Source organism: Nematostella vectensis, chromosome 8, assembly GCF_932526225.1.
Source record: "Nematostella vectensis chromosome 8, jaNemVect1.1, whole genome shotgun sequence".
In the NCBI taxonomy this organism is placed as follows: Eukaryota; Metazoa; Cnidaria; class Anthozoa; order Actiniaria; family Edwardsiidae; genus Nematostella; species Nematostella vectensis.
Window position 1 is genome coordinate 16262877 of NC_064041.1, and position 23794 is coordinate 16286670.

Here is a 23794-nt window from a genome sequence, read left to right on the forward strand (position 1 = left end):
GGCGTAACCCTTTAGTAAGATTTAAGACTTTCAGGGGCGTAACCCTTTAGTGAGATTTGAGACTTTCAGGGGCGTAACCCTTTAGTAAGATTTGAGACTTTCAGGGGCGTAACCCTTTAGTAAGATTTGAGACTTTCAGGGGAGTAACCCTTTAGTGAGATTTGAGACTTTCAGGGGCGTAACCCTTTAGTGAGATTTGAGACTTTCAGGGGCGTAACCCTTTAGTGAGATTTGAGACTTTCAGGGGCGTAACCCTTTAGTGAGATTTGAGACTTTCAGGGGCGTAACCCTTTAGTGGGATTTGAGACTTTCAGGGGCGTAACCCTTTAGTGAGATTTGGGACTTTCAGGGGAGTAACCCTTTAGTAAGATTTGAGACTTTCAGGGGCGTAACCCTTTAGTGAGATTTGAGACTTTCAGGGGAGTAACCCTTTAGTGAGATTTGAGACTTTCAGGGGCGTAATGTACAGGACCCGAAATGATCCCGGGCCCCGAAACGATCCCCAAAAGGCCCCTAAATGATCCCGGGCCCCGAAACGATCCCAAGGAGTCCCCGAAATGAACCCCGTGGAATTACCAGAATGGACAAAGGAAAAATGGAAGGAAATACTTTTTGAAGCATTATAAAAAAAATTTAAAACAAAGGCCCGATACTCAGGCAATGTACACTACTCAACCACCGACCTCGATGACTAGTGTCAATCAATGTCAATGACGTCATAGGTCACGTGACTTTAAAAAGCTTCAATATCTCCTATCCTTAAAACCCTAAAGGCCCGATACTAAGGCAATGTACACTACTCAACCACCGGCCTCGATGACAAGTGCCACTCAATGTCAATTACGTCATAGGTCACGTGACTTTAAAAAGCTTCAATATCTCCTACCCTTTAAACCCTAAAGTTCCGGTACTAAGGCAATGTACACTACTCAACCACTGGCCTCGATGACGAGTGTCAATCAATGTCAATGACGTCATAGCTCACGTGACTTTAAAAAGCCTCAATATCTCCTATCCTTTAAAACCCTAAAGGTCCGATACTAAGGCAATGTACACTACTCAACCACTGGCCTCGATGACGAGTGCCAATCAATGTCAATGACGTCATAGGTCACGTGACTTTAAAAAGCTTCAATATCTCCTACCCTTTAAACCCTAAAGTTCCGGTACTAAGGCAATGTACACTACTCAACCACTGGCCTCGATGACGAGTGTCAATCAATGTCAATGACGTCATAGGTCACGTGACTTTAAAAAGCCTCAATATCTCCTATCCTTTAAAACCCTAAAGGTCCGATACTAAGGCAATGTACACTACTCAACCACTGGCCTCGATGACGAGTGCCAATCAATGTCAATGACGTCATAGGTCACGTGACTTCAAAAAGCTTTAATATCTCCTACCCTTTAAACCCTTAAGGCCCGATACTCAGGCAATGTACACTACTCAACCACTGGCCTCGATGACGAGTGTCAATCAATGTCAATGACGTCATAGGTCACGTGACTTTAAAAAAATGTTCGACACTCAGGCAATGATGACGAGTTTCAATGTCTATGGCATTTTATTTCATCCGCATTTCATAAACATCCGCATGTCCTTATATGAATGGTTCTTTGTGAGAACTTAGGATACTATGTTCTTGTTATTCGTAAATTAACAGTGGCGGTCATAATTATTTATTTTCGTTTTTGTTATTTTGTATAGTTTAATGCCATTTCCTCTTTCCTGCTTATTTTGTTTGGTGTGTTGTTTTGTATCGTGGCACTTAATTTTTTGATATTTTTTTAAATTTTTTTTTGAAAATTATTTGTTTTACAATAAAAACCTGTTTTTGATAGCCTAGAGTGGTTCTTATCTGGGGGTGGTCAGGGTAGGTTCTTGTCAGTTTTTACTCGCAATGTCCACAGTTTGCGATGACGAGTTTCAGTCAATGCAGCGTACAAAAGAAAATCACCTGATACTGAGGCCAGTAATTAGTTACGCAAACGGCATCACAGAAATACTGTATAAATGATTTCTTATAAAAGTTTTAGTCCCAGAGAATTTCCTTGAATTAAACCATCAAAGCTGCATCATGTATATCAAAACCGTTATTTTTGGTTTCCTGTTTAATACTCTGCAACACTTCTTTTTAATGAGTGCACTGGACGAAGAACTTGACAAAACTCGCATGGCTTAAACAACTAGAGCTTTGTCGGAAATAATATGAATACGCTTGTGAGAAAATAAGATACAATTTTTTGTCAAATAAATCTAGATTTCTCCAAGAACCGGAAATGATGTTTGCCTTTTTATAGGTGTCATGTGTAACGGAAGTGCTAGTGTTCAGAGTGAGAGAATGGTCAGCGTTACTCCTCAGATTCAGTTTGGTTGAATGAAGTAGGTTGTGTTTATATTGACTCTTGGTAGCAATTTAGTTGTGGCTTTCTCTTTAACCCTACATTCAGAGATTTTACTATTTTTATACAAAAAAAAATCAGATTGGTTACTTCTATTAGTAAAAATCCCATCAATGGATTGGCGTTTTCTCCTCGTTTATCTGGTGTTAGTGGTGTTAGTTGTCTTAGTGATACCCACGTGCTTCGGGACAAGCGATGATGAGTCAAATCAAGACAAGAAACAGGACAAAGATGAGGACAAGCAGGTAAATACCTATTTATATAAAAACATGCAATGTGTTTATCACATAGAATTGAAATGGATTTTGCTCAATGGGCGGTCAACTAAACCCAGAATCAGCTTCAGGAATGTTTGGAATCTCAAAACATGGCCATCTGCAAAAACAACGCGAAACTTAGCGATAAAAATCAATCAATCAGATAAGTAAAAAAACCGGCACAGGGGTGTATTGTATTTGCTCTGCTGTTAGCTTTACTAGGGGTACAATAGGTAAATCCGAGACTTGCCGAGGCCGTGTTTCAGAATCCGAAAGTTTTGTGAAATTTCGAAATCCGAGCCCGAAATTTTCCGGTCTCAGCTTTTTTTTTTTTTTTTCTAACGAGTTTTCGGATAACTTGATCGAGGTATGTCATAAACATCAGTTGAAAAAAGAATAAATAGAGTTACAATACATTCTTGCTACATAACGCAAAAGAAGGGGAGCCCGTAGCATTGTAACAACATAAAACAGATCGCGTTTAATTAAAAATCCGAGACCGTGGTAAGAAAAAAAAAAGGTTGGCTCCGAGACCCCCTAAACTTTTGGGGAAAAAACGAGATTCCGAGACCTTTTTGCAATTTTTTTGCGAGACTTTCGAAATTTCGAGGTACCCACCGCTACTCTTTTAACTAGGAGTCATCGAGTGAGGACAGAACTTTCCTTCCTCGAACCTTATGGTAGCCTCCAGTTATAAACGGGAATTTATTGACAAGTAAATATTACAATTTCCTAAGCTCATCGATGGTTTTGTTTGATATTTTTCACATTCCAATAAAATCATACCTATAGTACCTTTGCGGTGCTCGTAGGTTATCTTCATTTCAAACATTGCTGTTTTAACATCAAATGGTGTTTTCAACATCCGGTGAACAGTACCAAAGACCGGTGTGTGTGTGTGTGGGGTGGGGGGGGGGGGGGCTATCTATCCTACACTGACTCCCCCCGGGAGTAATGTTAGTAGAAGCAGGCATTATAACAGCTGAGATTATAGAATTTTTCTGATTTAACATCATGTGATGACGTTATTGCTTCATGACCTTATCAAAATTCAGACATTCAAAAACAATGATGACATGCCTAAATTAATTAAATGTGGACTTTAAAAGCACACTAGCATACACACATTGGCATACACAAATTAATTAAATGTGGACTTTAAAAGCACACTAGCATACACAAATTGGCATACACACATTGGAATACACACACTGCACGGGTAATAGACTGTCCCGTCTTGGCCCGACTGGTGCCAATGGGTGTATGCTAGTGTGCTTTTAAAGTCCACATTTATGTATACATACTCGCAAGGATAGTTTGGCTATCCGACGGAGTTTTAGACTAGCAAAGGTCGCATGCGTGATCCGCACAATTGGCATCACGCTAGCCCGGTCGCAGCTCTGGATCCCACATGGATCTAAGCTGTGGTTTAAAGCACTTCGTTCGAGTCGAAGTCGCCCTGCAGTTTTTTTTGCCGATGAAGTTTAACTGAGGCAAACCGGCTATGCCATGCTGACGAGTCCTAATAAGGACGAAACAGCTGTCCATGGTTGCCGAACTGCACGGGTAATAGACTGTGCTAGCGTCCCGTCTTGGCCCGACTGGTGCCAATGTGTGTATGCTAGTGTGCTTTTAAAGTCCACATTTAAATTAATTAATTATTTGGCGAAATGATAGCATCCAAAGTCTCTCTATTAACGTATACTGACGTATATGAAGTTTGTTTAATGCGCATTGATTTAACAAGACTCTACAATATACAAGAGGAAACAGCACCAGGGCCGTAGCAGGGGGCACGTGCCCCCCCCCCCCCCATATTTAAAATATATATATAAGGAAATGATCGATAGGGGCGTGGCTGTGCCCCCAAATATTTTCTTTATGTTTCTGTATTGTGCCCCCCCCCAAAAAAAAAAAAAAAAAAATCTTACGTGGCCTGCTACGGCACTGAGCACCGATGAGTTCTCAGCGTTTATGTACAAAGGCTGTGGGGTTATCATTTCCAAAACGATACCGGAGAAAATATGTGAAAAATATAGAAATGAACTAATATGATCTGTGTTTATTTATGTTTAGTTTATCTCAAGAAATGTGCCCCTTAACGAAGACGAGTACGATGCCCTGTTTTCCCTACTAAGTGGTGAAGCTTCGTTGAAAGACTGGCCTAAAACAGAAAACAAAGCTTTACGGCAACGAGTGTATAGAAAGCTGAAAAGCAACAAGTTCGAACTGCGTGAGGTCCATGACCCAATGACAGCGACAAAAGTCCGACGTATCGTGCACACAGGAACAGGATGCATCGTAGCTAAGAAGTCAGAGCTCCCGAAAATTGTTGACAAGTTCTACAAAGAAAGAAAGGGCGAAGGCGCCAGGAAGCTCAATCCCACCATACGTAACATTTACGCCGGTTTATCTCGAAAACGTATTGAAGAAACTCTGAACGGGATGAAAGTGCCCAATGAAATACGGCTCCTCTTCCAAAACAAGGCTCCATTGCGCCCTATCAAGGCCAAAAGAGTACAGGAGCGCCACCAGATCGACCTAGTTAGTATGATCAGTGTTCCCGTGACTATTGATGGCAAAACATACAAATATATCATGTCCGTAATAGACATTTTTAGTCGATTTCTCTTTCTTAGACCACTTGAGACCAAAGAATCGTTAGAAGTAGCAGAAAATCTAGTCGATATCTACAAAGAACACGGGCCGCCATTAATCTTGCAAAGCGACCAAGGGCCCGAGTTTAAAGGCGTGGTAAAAAAAGTATGTCTGGTCCTAAACGTGATTGTGATCAAGAGCTCGGCTTACAGTCCTCAAACCCAAGGCAAAGACGAAAGATCCCACCGGACTTGGAAGGAAAAGATTCGCTTTGATATGCTGGAATGCGAAGACGGGTTAAATTGGGTAGAAAGACTCCCTGTGTACCAACAGTTATATAACGAGTCGCCACACAGCTCTTTGGGGATGCTGTCGCCATTTGAAGTACACTTCGGGAGACCATCAAACCGACTGCGACAGCTGCTTTCTCTGGATGACAAAGGTCAGGATTTTGACGTTCCCGAGGAGAATGGAACCGACGAGATCAATTCTGATTCCGACTATGACTCATGGTTTCAAGAAATGGATAGAAAAAGACAGAAGGCACTTCACTCGTCAAACGAATCAGCAAGAAGAATGGTGAAAAGGGAACTAAAAAGGAATCCGCCCTCCAGGTACTTTGTTGGTGAAAAGGTTTTGGTAAGGCTCCCACAAACAAAGAAACTCGTGAAAGGCAAAAGAATATCTTTAAGAGGCACACGTGAAGCACTTGTCCTTAAGGCTGATCACAGTGAGCACAAGTACTTTGTCCAAATCGATAATCCCGAAGCTCCAACAATTCGGCAAAGTATGTGGATTAAAGTCGACGACATAACGTCACTAACGAAACAGGACGAGAGTAAAAGGCAAAAGATTGTAAAGGAGGAAATAAACGGTAAGCAAGAACAACAATTACAGATGACAAATGAAACAATTGCTGATGATGACATAGAGTTTGAAGATGAAAACAATAACGGAAGCGTTCTTGATAATGCTATAACAGAACTGGTTAGCGACAAGGAACTCAGTGGCGATACTGTGAATCTGTACACATGCTTTTTGAATATGTACTATGCAAGTACTCGTACAGTCACAGCGAGTACTTTTTTTTACCCCTCCCTCGATAGAAGCAATGATGCTGAAGAGACGCCATCTTACCGAAAATATATGGAACATAAACTATTAAGTGAAATCGATTACTTAGTAATCCCTATTCATTTGATGGAATTGAAACACTGGATTTTTGTTGTGTTATGTACTTTAGCAATGACGCTGGAGCTATATGGCTCTGCAGGTGTCAGCGAAGCACATAAGGACGTGTTTGCCAATCTCAAAACTAAGTTTATTCACAAAGAAATGGAATCTAAGAAAAATAGTTGGTCAGAGCACGTCAATAACCGTACCCCGAGGCAATCTAATCTTGTTGATTGTGGGGTTCACATGTGCCTCATGATTAAACGACTTCTCCAAGCCAAATTTACGAGTCCTCCAGTCGCCATGCCAGATGAAAGTCGCGAAATGCGCCAAGATATGGCTGACGACATCCTAAACCATCCCTTCTTAGCGGCTCCTCCAGACAATCTTAAGATTCAAGACCTCTTTTTAAAAGAGGTCTCAACCAAAGACGTACTCGACCAGCAAGTGGCTGCTGCCGGTTGCGTCTACAGAAAGGACGTGCCCATGGACGGTAACTGCTTCTTTCACGCAGTTAGCGACCAGCTGATAAGATTGAAGTGTCCAGGGATTCCACATAATGTCTTAAGACAAAATATCGTAAGATATTTAGAACAAAATCCGTTTACCCCTGACGGCACACATCTCGGTGAGTTTATTAACCATCGCGCCTGGGACTCATACCTACACAACATGAAGAGAGAGGGTGTGTGGGCAGACTGGATCGTTGTCTGGGCAACTGTCAATATGCTTGATCGTGACATTGCCATCGTCTCGTCAACTGGGAGTGATGGTCTGCGAATAATCACCCCGAGCACTAGAAACAAGTCTACCGATCCCGGGAAAGAGGGAATGATTCTTCTCGGGCATAACGCCGAGCTTCATTATTATAGCCTTGACATTGCCGAGAAAGACAGCCACCCCGCAGACCCGACATCATCCTTGATAAAAAAATACGGAGAAGGAAAAGTCACTGTACAGTTCTGCCAGAAATGCAACAAGAAGTTCAAGAGTTATTCGGGTGGGGTGTATGAACTGGGGAGCGCCTTAGCCTGTTACTCCGATGACCAGGAATACTGCGAGGATTGTTTACATGAAATGCTTTTCTAGGTAACATAGTTTACACTATCCCTGTGTACGACTCGGCATTTTACATATGCCATTATTTTAAAGTTAAAGTTCAATGTTAAAGGGGGCAGTGTTCGCCCATAACCCGAGAAACGATTTTGATTTAAGAGGAAAAATGCAAGGCCATTGTTTTTCCCTCAAAAGTTCACTGTTATATCATGAAATAGTTTGTTTTCAAAAGTAGTAAAGAATAAAATGCAATCATAATACAGTACATACATCGTTGTTCTAATCTTTTGGTATGGGAATGTATGGGAAAAAGCTGTGTATGAATGTTTTGGATTGTATGACGTTTGTATTGTTGATGTCCTTAGTGGCGAGTGTTGCATGTTGCGAGGTTAGCAGACACTCGTCATCGAGCCTGTCACGTGACCTATGACGTCATCGACATTGATTGACACTCGTCGTCGAGCCTGTGGTTGAGTAGTGTACATTGCCTGAGTATCGGGCCTTTAGGGTTTTAAAGGGTAGGAGATATTAAAGCTTTTTAAAGTCACGTGACCTATGACGTCATTGACATTGATTGACACTCGTCATCGAGGCCAGTGGTTGAGTAGTGTACATTGCCTGAGTATCGGACCTTTAGGGTTTTAAAGGGTAGGAGATATTAAAGCTTTTTAAAGTCACGTGACCTATGACGTCATTGACATTGATTGACACTCGTCATCGAGGCCAGTGGTTGAGTAGTGTACATTGCCTGAGTATCGGACCTTTAGGGTTTTAAAGGATAGGAGATATTGAGGCTTTTTAAAGTCACGTGACCTATGACGTCATTGACATTGAGTGACACTCGACATGGAGGCCAGTTGTTGAGTAGTGTACATTGCCTGAGTATCGGGCCTTTAGGGTTTTAAGGATATGAGATATTGAAGCTTTTTAAAGTCACGTGACCTATGACGTCATTGACATTGAGTGGCACTTGTCACCGAGGTCGGTGGTTGAGTAGTGTACATTCCCTGCGTATCGGGCCTTTGTTTTAATTTTTTTTTTTTTAAATGCTTCAAAAAGTATTTCCTTCCACTTTCCCTTTGTCCATTCTGGTAATTCCACGGGGTTCATTTCGGGGACTCCTTGGGATCGTTTCGGGGCCCGGGATCATTTGGGGGACTTTTTGGGATCGTTTCGGGTCCTGGGATCGTTTCGGGTCCTGGGATCATTTCGGGTCCTGTACAGTAACCCTTTAGTGAGATTTGAGACTTTCAGGGGCGTAACCCTTTAGTGACATTTGAGACTTTCAGGGGAGTAACCCTTTAGTGACATTTGAGACTTTCAGGGGCGTAACCCTTTAGTGACATTTGAGACTTTCAGGGGCGTAACGAGGATTCGCTTTAGGGTGCACAGGCATACACAATACTTTTTGGGAGTCGAAGAATGGGGGGGAGAAGATACTGGCGCACTGGCCATGGACTTAGTCGCTTGTAAGTCTTAGCTTACAAGTGCCCTTGTTTATAGCTATCAAGCAATCCAAGACTGCGCTATACACCTTTGCTTAGGTTAGAACATGATCCTACTTTCATCATCATCATCACCATTATCATCAGTCGTGACTATCATTAACATCTACAACAATGCCATCATTTCCATCGCTATCATCAGCATTATCATCATCTTTATTATTGCCAAATGAAGCATAGTAATCATCATAATAATCGTCATCATCATTATCAGTCACTATTATTATTAACACCAACAACAGTCATCATCATCATCATCATCATCATCATCATCATCATCATCATCATCATCATCATCATCATCATCACCAACACTATCATCGCAAACAGCAACACCATCAGTAATAATAATTATTCATTATCTTCATTATCCATATCATCAATTTCTCTACAAGAAGAACATCTCTTTAAGACATCTTTTAGTAAAGGATCTTAGGGCTTACCTGGGCTCTTCCATGCAATTACACTAAGATCATCCTAATGAGCCATTTGTCATAGGGATTAGCTGGGAACGCGTTTTCGTGATTTATAAGTGGATATGGCTCATGCTAGGAATTTTAGCAAGTCTGCCATGTATAACATTGCATCTCTAAACGAAAAAATACCTTAATATAGCGTCTGAAGACATTGAAATACAGCGACTAAAAACGCCATGTAACATCGCGCCTAAAAAGATCATGTTATATCGCGCCTAAAAATATCTCTGTAATATCGCGCCTTAAAACATCATAAAATCGCGCCTAAAACATCGAAATATAGCGACTAAAACGCATAAACACAGTAATATGGCGTGCCTAAAAACGCAAAAACACAGTAATGTGGCGTGCCTAAAATCGCAAAAACACAGTAATATTGCGTGCTTAAAGATGCAAAAACACAGTAATATGGCGTGCCTAAAAACGCAAAAACACAGTAATATGGCGTGCCTAAAATCGCAAAAACACAGTAATGTGGCGTGCCTAAAATCGCAAAAACACAGTAATATGGCGTGCCTCAAAACGCAAAAACACAGTAATATGGCGTGCCTAAAATCGCAAAAACAGTAATATGGCGTGCCTAAAAACGCAAAAACACAGTAATATGGCGTGCCTAAAATCGCAAAAACACAGTAATGTGGCGTGCCTAAAATCGCAAAAACACAGTAATATGGCGTGCCTAAAATCGCAAAAACACAGTAATATTGCGTGCTTAAAGATGCAAAAACACAGTAATATGGCGTGCCTAAAAACGCAAAAACACAGTAATATGGCGTGCCTAAAATCGCAAAAACACAGTAATGTGGCGTGCCTAAAATCGCAAAAACACAGTAATATGGCGTGCCTAAAAACGCAAAAACACAGTAATAATGCGTGCTTAAAGATGCAAAAACACAGTAATATGGCGTGCCTAAAAACGCAAAAACACAGTAATATGGCGTGCCTAAAATCGCAAAAACACAGTAATGTGGCGTGCCTAAAATCGCAAAAACACAGTAATATGGCGTGCCTAAAAACGCAGTAATATGGCGTGCCTAAAAACGCAAAAACACAGTAATATAGCGTGCCTAAAAACGCAAAAACACAGTAATATGGCGTGCCTAAAATCGCAAAAACACAGTAATATGGCTTCAATGGCTTTCAAATATCATAAAACCGCCTTGATAGCCCGTAAATATCGAATAATCAGAATGTCGAAATAACCCTCCTTTCTCACAGTTGTACAGATATTGCACAGTTTTCGGATATTTTTGTGATATTTTCCCGTTTAGCGACGCGATGATAGAAACTAAACTCGAGAAGTTACACGAAATTCTTCATCCTTTTCGTTATTGATGCAAAACAACCATTTCCGCAGTACAGAGTGCAAAGGAAATAGAAAAGGAAACCAGGAAAATAAACTGGTTCAGGAAATATATATCGGCATTTGGTATTCTCGTACTGATAGACTCCGATACTCTATCAGTAATCATTCTTAAACATACCTTGTATTTGAAATACAAGTAATACAATTGATGTTTAATTATGATAACCGAGAAAATGCATTTACGGATATTTATACAAAATAAATCGTGCAATATGCTTAAAGGATGACTACAAATGCATATAAACATTCGGGTCGAGAACACATCACAAGACAACAGTGATATAGGCCCCAAATAATCATTTATTAGTTGTGATATAAAATCTGACGATAACAACATAGGATACGGTTGAGAATTTGAGTTATGAATCGCAAAGATCGGAAATCACGCGAAAACCACCAACAGGGCCGGCTGTTTGTTTAGCTCCAATCGTACATAGTAGAGAAAAAAATACTCGAACAAAGGAAAACTCGAATTAACAATGTACTGTGAGAAATAGTAAACAGGATTGGAACTTAAACGGTGGATAATTACAACTACAGGAAATCAATTTCAAGGTTCCGTCAAATTTAAACTGCAATGAAAGTGAACATTTTCAAAAACGTATTATTAATTTCATCACGAGGTATGAAATGAAAAAACACGAACTACTTCAAATGTTTTCAATAGTCTCAACATGCTTAATTTCGCCGAATGTAAATACTGAAAGAAGATCCCAAGGGCCAATATATTAAAACACTTTAAATGAATTCTGTGTAATTTAAAATTTACCGTATATATGATTAGACTTTCGTAAGCGTACTATTTCCCAGCGCGAGGCAAGGATGTGTGGGGCGAGAGATTGGGCATATTATAATATGATTGCATCTCATCATCAAGTAAAACTTACCGTTGCCAGTCTAAATCATCGGCACTGGCATGTAAGCCATTGCTAGACGGCACTCCAGCGGGGCTAGAATATCTCTTGTGTAACGCTGGCCTCTGTCTGCATCCAACCGTTCGTTCATCATCGGGTAAAGCGAGACTTTGGGGTCTCGTAGTCTTGTCAGTTCGCCTACGTGATTTCAGCGCCGCACTCATGGTCTATGTAAAAATACCATTTCATAAAATATATTTGGTCACAGGCACGATTAAACACCAAAATGCTTGCCAAGTTCTTCTCAAATCTGAAAATGTTCCCACAGAATGATTATAAGCTTCTTCTTGGCGCTCGAACTTTTAACCGATCTTGTAAATTCAGGATATAAATAAACTCGTCGCACGTCGTCCCCAAGTTAACGTTTCTCGGCCTATTAATCCTGCCTGTTAAATGTTCACCAATACGTATTATATCACAGAGCAGGCACCTAGATATTGGAACACAAGTGAATTTTCGAGTGTCATAACTAAACACCCTGGGCTCCGCTCGATAGCACAAAGTTTGTGTACTTTGCATAATTAGCAAGTGCACCCGATCGTGTGCCAATCGTGTTGGGCACCGCGGGAGCGGATTGGTCCGTGGGTTGCCAGGGTAACGCCAGTGATATGGAATTAATCTGATAATACGGTCTATTGATGATCGATCTAAAAGCCTTTGGGTGCTTGTCTATCTAATAGTTCCATTGTCAATCGTAAAAATAATAAAAAAGCACCTCCTTTGTTTGTTTAGAATGTCGGGAGAGGATTATAAGGCGGGTGGGGTGCGTACAAAGCCAAATTAAACCTGGTATTACAATTAGAGACTATTTATTGATCAACAAGATCTAGCTTGGATTCAACCATATGCGTTTAATTTTCAGCTTCGCCCCCATTTATATACATCTATTCAAAAATCGTCACCAGTGCAAATGGCGAATTGCAATTGGAAAATGACGGTTCTACGCCGGAATCTCAATGTATTTCTATCAAATACTACTTATTAAAAACTTCCTTGCTCGGCCCGTACAGAGAAATCTCAGCCAGCGGTCTTTTTGTGGGGGGGGGGGGGGGGGGGGGGGGGGGGACTGGGGGGGGTTCCAGTGAAACAAGTGGGGGGGCGCGAATCGCCCCTCCGGGCCTCCCAGCCCCGTCTTAGGCGCCCCTCCTACCCCCCCCCCCCCCCCCCCCCCCCCCCCCCCCCCCCCCCCCCCCCCAGCCCCATTCCAGGCTGGGGACTTTCGGTGACACCGAAACGCGTTTCGCGTAGATTAATAATTAATCTACGTCGGGACCACTTCGCGTAGATGGATACTTAGCAGAAGTAAGTCTACGCAAAACACACTCCGCGTAGATGGGTAATTAGCGATGGTTAGTCTATGTCGGGGGGACGCCAGCGCCTTGTGCTAGGGCCTGAGGGCCGTGAAAACGAGGAACGTGGATTGGGCCGCCAACCTACGGAGCGCGGAACAACCGTTTTCCGGCCGTAAATTCAAACCCGCTGGCGTGGCGTTTAAACCTGAGTTTTACTCGAACACCTCCCGAACTCCATGCGAATTTCTCGCAGCCTCCTTTTCATCTTTTCGCGTGTCTCCAGGGAGGGCCCTTTCCTGCTTTTTTTCTCACGCGATGCGAGGCCGTGTCGAGCTCTGATAGCGGCCTTGAGCGCGTAGTATCTCTCTTGTTCCTGAAGTATCAGCCGAAACTCTTCGTCTGAGATATGCCCGTCCTACAGAGCCTTAGAGACCAGCTCGCTGATCGAGTTTTTCTTACTCTCCGCTAAAACCATCGTGTCTTAGTGTTTAGCCACCTTGCTCGTAAGAGAGACTACCCCCGAGAGACTACCCCCGCGCCCGCGCCCACGACACCGACCAGCCCAGCGACCCCTGCCAGCGGACCGCCGATCAGAACCCCTATCCCACTCAAAGAGACCCCCACCCCGGCGCTGAAAAGCGCCCCTGCAGCGATGCCGGATGCCACAGACACAGCATGGGTGACGGCAAAGGCGCGCTTATACTTCTTCCGAACCTGTCGATGATGCGTTATCTCGTTGTCTAGAACCGCCTGAGTGTCACATATTTTCTGTAGTCGGAAGCTTTGCACGTCGCCGCCGATGCTTGCCGGAGCGGTAGGCGTCGTGTGCGTTTGCGGGGGGCAGACGCTGGGAAGCGAGGGGTATATGGCACCGCTGCTAACGTCGCTGTTTGCCATGCTTGTTACGTCGGACCTAGGTTAGCTCTAATACGAGGCGAACAGGCTTGCCCTTAAAGTCCACCCGTCTACCGCGGTTATCCCTGATCCATATTTGGATACTCGAGACAAACTCAGAGGAAGATGCTGCGACACAAACGGGGATGTCGGGCCCATAGACGACTTTCTCGTGCGGCCTCCCGCGGGTTTCCAGGCAAGCGAAAACGTTTGAAGGCTCGTCTAAGGCGAGGCATTGCGTGCGGTCTACGATATCGCAGAAGATGTAGAGGGCCTCTATTTTCGGCAAAGTCACCTTAAGTGGGGGCCCCCCCAAGGGCAGTGCGAGGCCCCGCCCCACCAACTGATCGTCTTTAGCCTCTAGGCCAAATAGTGCGCAAAGCTCGGCGTTCAGGAACGCAACGCCTTTGGACATGAGCGCGATCTTCCCGGTGAGGGGATCCAGCTTCGCGGTCAGAATCTTGCTTTCAGCGCGGTTGATCGTTTCCACGATGGACTCGGCCGTGTGGTGCCCGGCTGGCAGAGTAGCGATGGGCGGGAGGGAGGGTATGGTCGTTATCTGATGCTCCCGCTCGAGATTATACCAGCTGTTAAACAGCGAGCACTGCCGGAGCGCCACGAAGCGTGGGCGCCTTATCGGCTGCTCGAAGAAGAGCGGTGAACGCAGCATGTAGGACCACCATTGTGTTGAACATAGCCCGCCTTCGTGTTTAATAGGGCTGAGCATGGATTGGGAAAGCTGGCGGATGCTGAACGAGGAGGCGATTCCCCGACGGGAGGAGGAGGAGACGAAGAAGGCGTCAGTTGCGGCGGGAGCCTCTATAGCCGAACATATCAAACACGCTATAGCCGAACAAGTCAAACGCGCAAAAACTGGTTTCCCTAGGTCTCTGACTCTCGCGCAAAAGCTGCTCTACGCCGTGCCCGCGACCCCCGTGGAGAGCATGGCCTCAGACATCACCCCACTACTCACGCAGCTAGAGATACACGTGGCTGAGGACAAATCATTCACGACTAGGGTCCTAGACATATTCAAAGAGACAGTAGTCACGCACAAGTCCGCCAAGGAGTCTCGCCGGTGGCTATCGGGGCCTTCCTATGGGTACTGGCCACAGCAACTCAACTTTGCGGTCTGGTGCGCAACCGCCGGATGTGGGGTGTCCCTAGTCGACCCCGCTTTCGCCACGCTCCCCTCTGTCATCAGAGGATTTCTAAGGTTACACGTCTACTTTACCACCCGGAGGATACTCTACGAGCTCGGCGCCCCCCTGCCTGGCGACAGCCCGTTCACGCAAAAAGGTAACCCCTACAAGAAGGCCGCTTTCGAGCGTCTATGTATAGAGTTCGGTTTGCCGCGTAAGCCGGACTTCCGATGGAAAGGCGGGCGGAACCACGGGCTAGGCGATGTGTTTGTGTTCTACCCGGGGGAGGGGTATCGCAACGTGCACGTGATCCGTGGCTACGACACGGCGGCGGACGAGTACCCGAGCCACCTCAATCTGTTTAGCGACGAAGGTGGGACGTACAATAGTGGGAAGCAGGTGGGTTACATACGCAACGACGAACAGGGGGGCGTGCAATATAGCTGGTTTGCGCCTCCCAAAGGTGAGGGGCTGACAAAAGCAGGGCTAGGAAGACTCGATCGCTCGGTCGAGGCGTTCGTCTACACAGTGCTTGGCGCGCAGGTAAACGTCCGTTCCTCTATCGCGGGGGCCGGTGGGCCGGCCATGGAGGCGCAGGCGGAGTTCACGAAGCTGCTTGAAGACGCGATCATCGAAAACGACATCGCTCAAAGCGTGCAAAGGTACCAGTTAGCCGTGCAGGAGGCCAAGGTGAGACTGAGTCTTGCTGTCGCACCAGGAGTGTGGCTGATGCCGAGCGATCTGGTGATAAACACGCAAAGCGTCGTGGGCTACAACAATAAGCTGCAGAAAGCCACAGACTCCATGACGCTCGGCGCAAACGCGATCAACACCGAGACAAAGCCAGTCGGTGCTCATAACATGGCCGGTGGGCATCCTAGGGTGCAACACGCGACTGACCCTGGGATCGACCGCGTGCCGTCCCGGCGGCGAAGCGAGGCTTCCGCCCCTGCGAAAGTGCACGCAGAGGGCGCGGTCCCTGCCCCCTCTCCACGTACGCACGCTGCGCATAGCATGACTGCCGCCGGAACGGCAAGCGCACCCGGACCGGGCGAAAAAAGTGACCACACCGCCCTCAAGGCGGGGTTGTCGGCACTCGCGGTGGCCCCGGCGTATTACTTTTTCCGTTGATTGCTTTGCATTCGACGAACCAAGAACGCGGCTACGGCTAGAATGAGCATTCACGCATTTTCGCCAAGGAATTTCACCGCTTCTCCTGCAGCCTTAAACACGAAGTTCGCGATGCTGCCTACTAGCCTAGGGAGAAGCTCGCCTAGCTTTTTCCCGATAGCCTTAAGACCGTTACCGACCCCTCTGGCCACGGAGGAGAGCGACTTGCCGAGCGACGTCACAATGGCCGCGATCGTCGTCGCTACGGCCAACCCGATAGCGGTGACGGTAAAGCCGTACTTTTTGAAGATGGCTTTGATGTGTTCTCTTAGCGGCTTTTGGTTCTCGAGCTCTCGGTTTTCGCGTTCTAGTTCGTCAATCTCGGATAGCCTCTCCTCGTTGCTCTCACGGGCCTCTTGGCGGCTACTCTCTGACGTGTTAGGGTCGTCGATGGTCTCCCTGTCTGTGGCTACCACCCCTTGCAGCTCTTGGATCCGTTCTGTGTTCTCCTGGATGACCGCGTCTATCTCTGCCACGGACCCCATCGCCAGCTTGAAGCCTCTCAGATTTGCAACGTCCTGTCGGACGCCTCCGTCCTCATTGAACAGCTGTCTTGGTTTAGACCAACCTCTTTTGTCGAGGTTGCGAACCTGTATTAGCGTCTTTCCCCTCCGGTCTGACTGGAACCGTATCAGATTCTCGTTAAGGTCTGGGTATTCCTCCCTGAGGGACTGGAGACCGAGTCTTGTCGCTGCACCCTCTGTGATGAACGAGGTTTCAGCGGTCGTTTGCGTTGCGCTTCGCGTAGCCATGCCGTGCGCAGCATGCATACGCGACGACGTGCTCGTCATTGGGATCGACTCCCCATCGTCGGGGTCAAACGGGATAAGGGGCGTCGTCTCGTTGTCCCCCGCTCCGCGATCGGCGGACGCACCCGGCAAGGTATCGTCAATGTCGACGTCAACATCACCCATGATGCGTGCGCACAACTCGTGCTATGCTATATTAGACATGTCTAACAGTCCGCACCATAGCCACGCGGCTTCGTACTTCATGTATACATATATGTATATATATACGATATATAATATACGTAATACGTAATACGTAATGTCAGTCAGCGATAAACTTGACCCCCAACGAACATCCAGAACTCCTCTGGGGTTGAAAGCCGAGAGAACTGTTCACGGGGTCACTCTCAACCCGTCGACGGCCTCCCCAGGCGAGACGCTATATGTGGCGGTCCCAAAGCTATCGGAAAGCGTCACGCTCGTGCCTGGCTCCTTGAGGGCCGGTCTCGATTTCTCCATCTCAGGCCATGCAAATAATACCGTCGTGAACAACGTCGGCCGAAATCTCGTGAGCCGCCTGAAAATCACGTTTGCAGGAGAAACGCTCCAGGACACCAACCGCTACGACGTCTTCAAGACGTATGAGGAGCTTTACCTGTCCAAGGTCGAGAGAGAGGACCGCCTGGAGCAGGGCATACAGTCAGAAAACATGCGCAAGCTTCGCTCCAAGGCTGGCGATAAAGCGACTAGTAACGCCAAGGAGAACGCTCTAAGCGCCGCCCACAGGGCGAGGTACACCATCCCGCTAGACCATTCTCTTCTGACGGACCACGGCGTACTGTACCCAAGGGCGCTCTCCGAGGCGCTGCTCTTCGAGATCACAGTCGCAACGGTTGACCAGGTAGTAGTCGGAAGCGATGCTACCAAATTATCCTATGGCATCAAAAATCTAGAGCTTGAATACGAAAGCCTGAGGGACTGCAGCCGCCGCCTACCAAAACGGCACAACGTTCTTCTACGAGCAAGTGAACCTTCACAAGACCTTCGTGATTATCAAAGGGACGGACAGCATAATCAACGAGAGTGTCAACCTGCCGAGAAGGTCTATGAGTGGTCTGTTGCTTCTCTTTGTGGAGCCACACACGGCAGGGGCTCGCGACTCTGAGAAGTTCGTGTACCCCGACATCAAGAGCGTTCGCGTTACAATCGACGGCGTGCCAAACAGGGTCTTCAGCCAGGGGCTGCGCCCCACGGATTTCTGGAGGGAGGCAAAAAGGCGGTTCGTCCGCCCCTCCCCGGGGGGGGCACAGCGGAGCGCCTGCCGCCCCGGCAGTCGGCCCCGAGTCGTTCTATGGCGATAACAAGTTTGCTCTGTGGATCGACCTTCGAACGACGGACGATAGTGCTATCCATGGGGGTGGTCTCCGACTGGTCAACACCCGCGACGGTGTGCACCTCGAGATAAAACGCACGGCGAGCGGCACGGGTACCGTAAACTGTAACGTGTTTGTGGTGGCCGACGCCCAAATGAACGGACAGCTAGAGTCCATACAATACTGAGCACAGACACCGAAATGCGCGAAGCGCTGCGGCAGCGCGGTATGGACCAGAAAAACATCCCATTTAACGCTCTCATCGTGGGCCCGACGTCATGCGGGAAGACCCAATTCGTAGTGGACCGGCTGCGCGGCCCTTTCCGGGGCAAGTTTGACTACATCGTACTCATGTGCCCTACCTTTGTCTACAACAAAACATACGACGGCTTCGGCGAGGGCGACAATCGTCTGTTTGTCATCGCACCTGAGGCGGGTCAGATCGACATACTGCTGAGGTTTGTCTCCGCTCTCATCGAAGGCACTAATACGCTAATCATACTCGACGATTGTGCGGCCTCGAAAGACGTAAAAAGGCGCTCTGACAAGCTCGTCAACTTGGCGTTCAGCGCGCGCCACGTGGGTATTAGCGTGTGGGTGATCACGCAGCAGCTCACCAGCATCACGAAGCCGTTCCGTGAGAACATCGCGGCCTTGGTGGTCTTCTATACCCCGAGCAGGGCGGACATGAAAGCTATCCTGCATGACTACGGCGCGGAGCTCTCAGAAGAGAAGATGAAAGAGTACATGAAGGCCCTCAAGACGAAAAAGTTCTCGAAGTTAGAGTTTTGCTTGCGTCACCCTTCAACCATCGCCCTAGTCGAACGGTAAGCGCAGTAAACCACCGCCCTAGGGCATAACGTGTGTGTGCACACGCATACATATATAATCACACGTGTTGCACCTTAGCCACGGCAGGGTGGGCGCATGATGAACGACGAATACTTTGAGAGTCTTCTTGAGGGGGGCGCCGCCGGCCTCCCGGCCGTCGAGTCGTTGGACTGCTCGACGCATCCTGCCGGAACGGCAACCGGAGGTGAGCAAACTGAGATAGCAGACGCGAGGGAGAAACTCGCGATTCTCGTAGCCTCGGGGAAGTCGAGAGAAATGGTAGGCAAGGCCCTGACTCACGACGACGTCAAACGCATGAGCGCCAAGGAGGTGAGGAAGTACGAGAAGCTATACGAGACCGCTCTAGCTAGCCGGACTACAGACGCCCTGGCAGACAGCTTTCTGAAGCTTACGATCAAGCTAGTAGGCATGGCGCTGCTGGCGGCCGCGCAGCAGACCAAGGATCGACCGCTTGCCTTTCCGGCGACAGCGCTTCGCGCTCCCGGACAGTGCAAATCTCGGCTGTTATCTATGGAGTAAGCAGACATTTAGACACGAGGGCCCCACCCATATCCGCACGTCCGTGCACCGCAATGTCGACGACGCAGCAGAGAGACTACGCGCTCAAACTCTACAACCAGACCCGGCCAAAGCTATCCCTGGAGTCGATGCGGGCTCCTGAGCTGTCCGACTACTACATCCCAGAAAAACGCAGAAAAACGCCGAGTTGGCGTACATTGGCGCCGGCGCTCTCGCCATCGGCTACACAGCTAGCCGCTTGCTGTGATGTAGCTGCCGTTCCGGCGCTGCATCTAGGCGGCCTTTTTCCATGCTGCGCGCATGCGTATACGTATACGTATAAGATGATTGCAGACCGGCTTCAGAAAGACCGAGCGCTTCGCGCGGCACTGCCCGAGCAGGCGGCAACCGCCTGTTGGAGACTGATACACCTGTCGCGATACATTATCGCCGACACATAATGGCGGCGAAGCGCATGTCCGGCGAAGAACTCGATGCGTTCCTTCGTCCTATATACTACGCCAGAGGTGTGACCGCTCTGCATGCCAAACTTCCAAAGGGCTCAGCCTCTATAGATCGAGTGCGCAGGTGGGTAAGCTCGCAGCCCGTCGGGGGCTACACACAGACACCCCCTCCTCCGACTACCTACGCCCACTTCTCGGAGCAGATACCAAACCGTATCCACCAGTCGGACCTGCTATTCTTGCCAACCGACTGCGGGTACAAGTATGCCCTGACTGTCGTTGACGTTGCTTCACGATATAAAGCCGCCCGCCCACTGAGGACTAAGAGCGCGGCCGTCGTCTACCGCGAACTCGCTGACATCTATGTATGCAGAGGGACCTCTCACATGGCCTAAAGTCCTCATGGTTGACGACGGCACGGAGTTCAAGGGTGCTACCACAAAGCTCCTAACAGACCACGGGGTGGAGGTCCGACGGGCCGAGCTAGGGCACCACAGGAGCCAAGCCTTCGCCGAGTCTTTCCATCGCTGGCTGGCACAGCGCCTATTTCGTGCGCAGTACTCGAAGGAGCTTGCATCCGGCGAGACGAACCGCGAGTGGGTTACTGCTTTGCCAATCGTCATCTCGGACATGAACGCAACGAAGACTCGCATGACTGGCTTTGCGCCTAAAGACGCTATAAAGCTGAGGCGCGTGCCTCTCAAAGCCGAAAAGCCCCCCTTAGAGGTGTCCTTAGAGGTAGGAACGGAGGTGTACATCGCCGTAAACGAGGAAGACCTTCAGGACAAGGGCCGACGGCGAGCGACGGACCCGTGGTGGACGAGCAAGGCATACCCAATACTAAAGAGGGTCATGGAGCCCGGACAGCCAGTGTTGTATTACACGGCGTACTCTAAGCACGGCTTCACGCGTTCGCAGTTGCGAAGCGTGATCAGCGCTTGTGCCTTCTATTGCAGCTAAGGCACGTGAGTCTGACATCCCACTTGTAGTGACCCTGACTGTCGTCCAGCCGGTCGATACTGAAGCATTGGGGGTGACTCTTGGCGTACCCCTGAAGCAGAAGCTGAGTGCCACAGACCGTGCACTTCTTTTCCGCGTCAGCAATCATGCCGAGTACGTGGTCTACCGTCAGAACGTGGTGTGGTCCCGTGTACTTTGTGCGACCCTTTTGCCTGTCGTCTATAGCGTATCGCTTGATTCGCGCTATAATGAGCTCTTCACTGGGCGTAGCCTGCAGTCCTGTGGGAACCAAGGCACCGGGGGTGTTATCGGGGGGGATCACGCGGACTATCTGGTCGGCGCGCCGCAAGCGGGAGATGCCGGTGTATACAGCATTCGTGATCCAGCCTTCTAAGCTGTGGTCTATGATAAACAGACGTCTTGGAGTCTGGATGGTCTTGCCCTGCACCCGGTGGACTGTCCCCCAGCCCGCGTATTTCCACTCGAGGGGAAGCCCGTTAAGGACCGCGTCGAGAGGAAACTCGGCTGCCGTGCCTTTGTACGCGTCGACCTTCTCACCCCTTTTGCCTGGCACGGGCACCGGCCGCCCTTGCTTGCGATAACGATGCGCGACGCTAGGATCGGGGTCAAAGCGGATGGTTGCTGGCAATCGGGGGTAGTTTTTCCTGTGATGCTCTACCAATCGCTGCTGAACAATGGCCCCCCATCTTGTTGGTCGAGCACACCCACATATCGCTTGGGTGGGCCTGCTCGATCGCCGCGTCGAACGCCACCCCATCCCACTCCTCTCGAAACACCTTTAGCTGTTGGGTATCTGGCTGACACCAAATCCGGCCCTTTATGTCGTGGAGCCTGGAGGAGGGCGCGGCAGAGCCGCGGTCGCATGTACTGTACGGCTTTTCGCAGTCTTCACACAGGCAGCGGTAGTCGGACTCGAACCAGCGGATGTTCCCTTGTGCCCACTCCTTGAGCATATCGTGAGGCCCCTCTTTATCTCTCCAGGGAGGGACCTGCCCATAGTCGCCACAACACACTACCTGACACGGCCGCGTGGCGTAGCACTTTAGTCTGTACCTTACAGCACTCGTCAATGATGATTACTTCTGCGAGACGGTCGAGTTTGTGCCCCAGCTCGGAAGGTCTCCACTCCTCTATCGGCTTCTCCGCTGGTATGCAGAGGTAGTGGTGGTAGGTTTGAGCCTTCCCCGCAAGGCGCGGGTTGTTGCGATGGTCGTGGGCGAGGTCGTTCTCGGGGGTGAGCACCACAACGTTGCGGCCAATGAACATGCTCACCGCCCACTCGGTCTTCCCCGATCCTCCTTGGCCGGCTAGATACATCCTAGATCGCACAGCAGACTCGGCGCAGTGCTTGGCTCCCTAGCCAAGCTCCCTGACTTCTTCGGACCCCAAGCCGCTTCGGGTCGCCACTCGTACCCAGGCTTCTTGTGGCGCCACTCTCCATACCTCGGATTTCGCTCCACGAGCTTCACACCACCGGGCACCGCCTTTGCGTATATGGCATCTGTGCACACTCGGAGGACGTCTTCGCGAGGGATCCGCCTCAACATGCGTCGCAACGCTATGTTTGTGTACGCCAAGACGAAGGCCCTGATATGGTACCATTGTGAGCGCCGGACACCGTCTTTGTATTGGATCAGATGAGCCCCGTCGGCATGCTCGAAGTTAAGTAAGTGGTCGGTGCCCGCAAGGAGGTTTGTCAGATACGCAGCTTCTTCACGGTCGCGGACTACGATCGAGGACTCGTCGCCATGGCGAGCGCACTTGCCTACGAAGCGGACAGCGAGATCTCGACCCTCAGGGTACTGCGAGTCTTCGCCGCCGGGGAGTCCTTTTTTCTGACGCTATACAACACCTCCCTCGCCGTGGCCACGACGAGGTCACCCGAGTCTAACAGGTCCTTGAGCTCTGGCGTGGTGATCCAGCCCTCGTTTTGCTCCAAGTGCTGGCCCACCCTCCCGGAAGTGTAGGGGTGGCAGGCCTCAGAGAACTCCCACTCGGTCAGCTGAATGGCTCCGGTTAGTTGAAGAACCTCGCTCAATGGCCGTCCCACAACATCCGCGATACGATACACGTTCGTAGGGAAGCCGTATTTCCGTACCAAATCAATGGCGTCCGAGGCATCCCGTAGTGGCCAGCTTCTTGTCATATCGCTCGAGGATCTTGCCTCGTGGCAACATAGCTCACAACACAGTTAGCGAAGGCGTAAATCCCCTCTCGCTCAAACATTGGCCCATGCTCCCCATTTTGCTCAGGTAAAGGGCAAGGCTCGTATCTCACGTAGACGAGGTACTCTTGTCCTTTCTCCCAAATACCCGCATCGATGCCTTCCAGGGCGCCGACTGCGATTTGGTCCCCTCTTTTGACTAACGACCCACCAATCTTGTGCTCCGAGCGCCCTTCCTCCTCCGTGATTGGCGCCAATGGCTCTGCGGGGGCCTTACCAACGACCGTGAAGAGCCCGTAACGCCGGTCGGGGTCTACCATCTCGAGCACCAGCGGCAGCACTGCGTTCGCCCTCAGAGACTCTCGCTCGTGCGAGACCCACCACACCGAGCCGTCGTCATTAATATCAGGCCCCCGCATAACCGGCTTTAGAGCAATGACACCTGTTCCACCAAGATCTCGTATCTCCTGGTAAACACCGGCGCT

At 48.7% G+C, this 23794-nt stretch overlaps 1 protein-coding gene across 3 annotated transcripts in view; it reads right to left on the reverse strand.

Annotated features, from left to right (window-relative positions):
* LOC5507963 (GTPase-activating Rap/Ran-GAP domain-like protein 3) overlaps positions 1-12273 on the reverse strand; it is a 34187-nt gene extending 21914 nt beyond the window's left edge. For all 3 annotated transcript variants that reach the window (XM_048730881.1, XM_048730879.1, XM_032376698.2), the window contains exon 1: positions 11722-12273. In XM_048730881.1, the coding sequence (XP_048586838.1) occupies positions 11722-11912 (191 nt within the window). In that variant the 5' untranslated portion in view covers positions 11913-12273. The remainder of the gene's footprint in view (positions 1-11721) is intronic.
* Positions 12274-23794: the final 11521 nt, after the last annotated feature.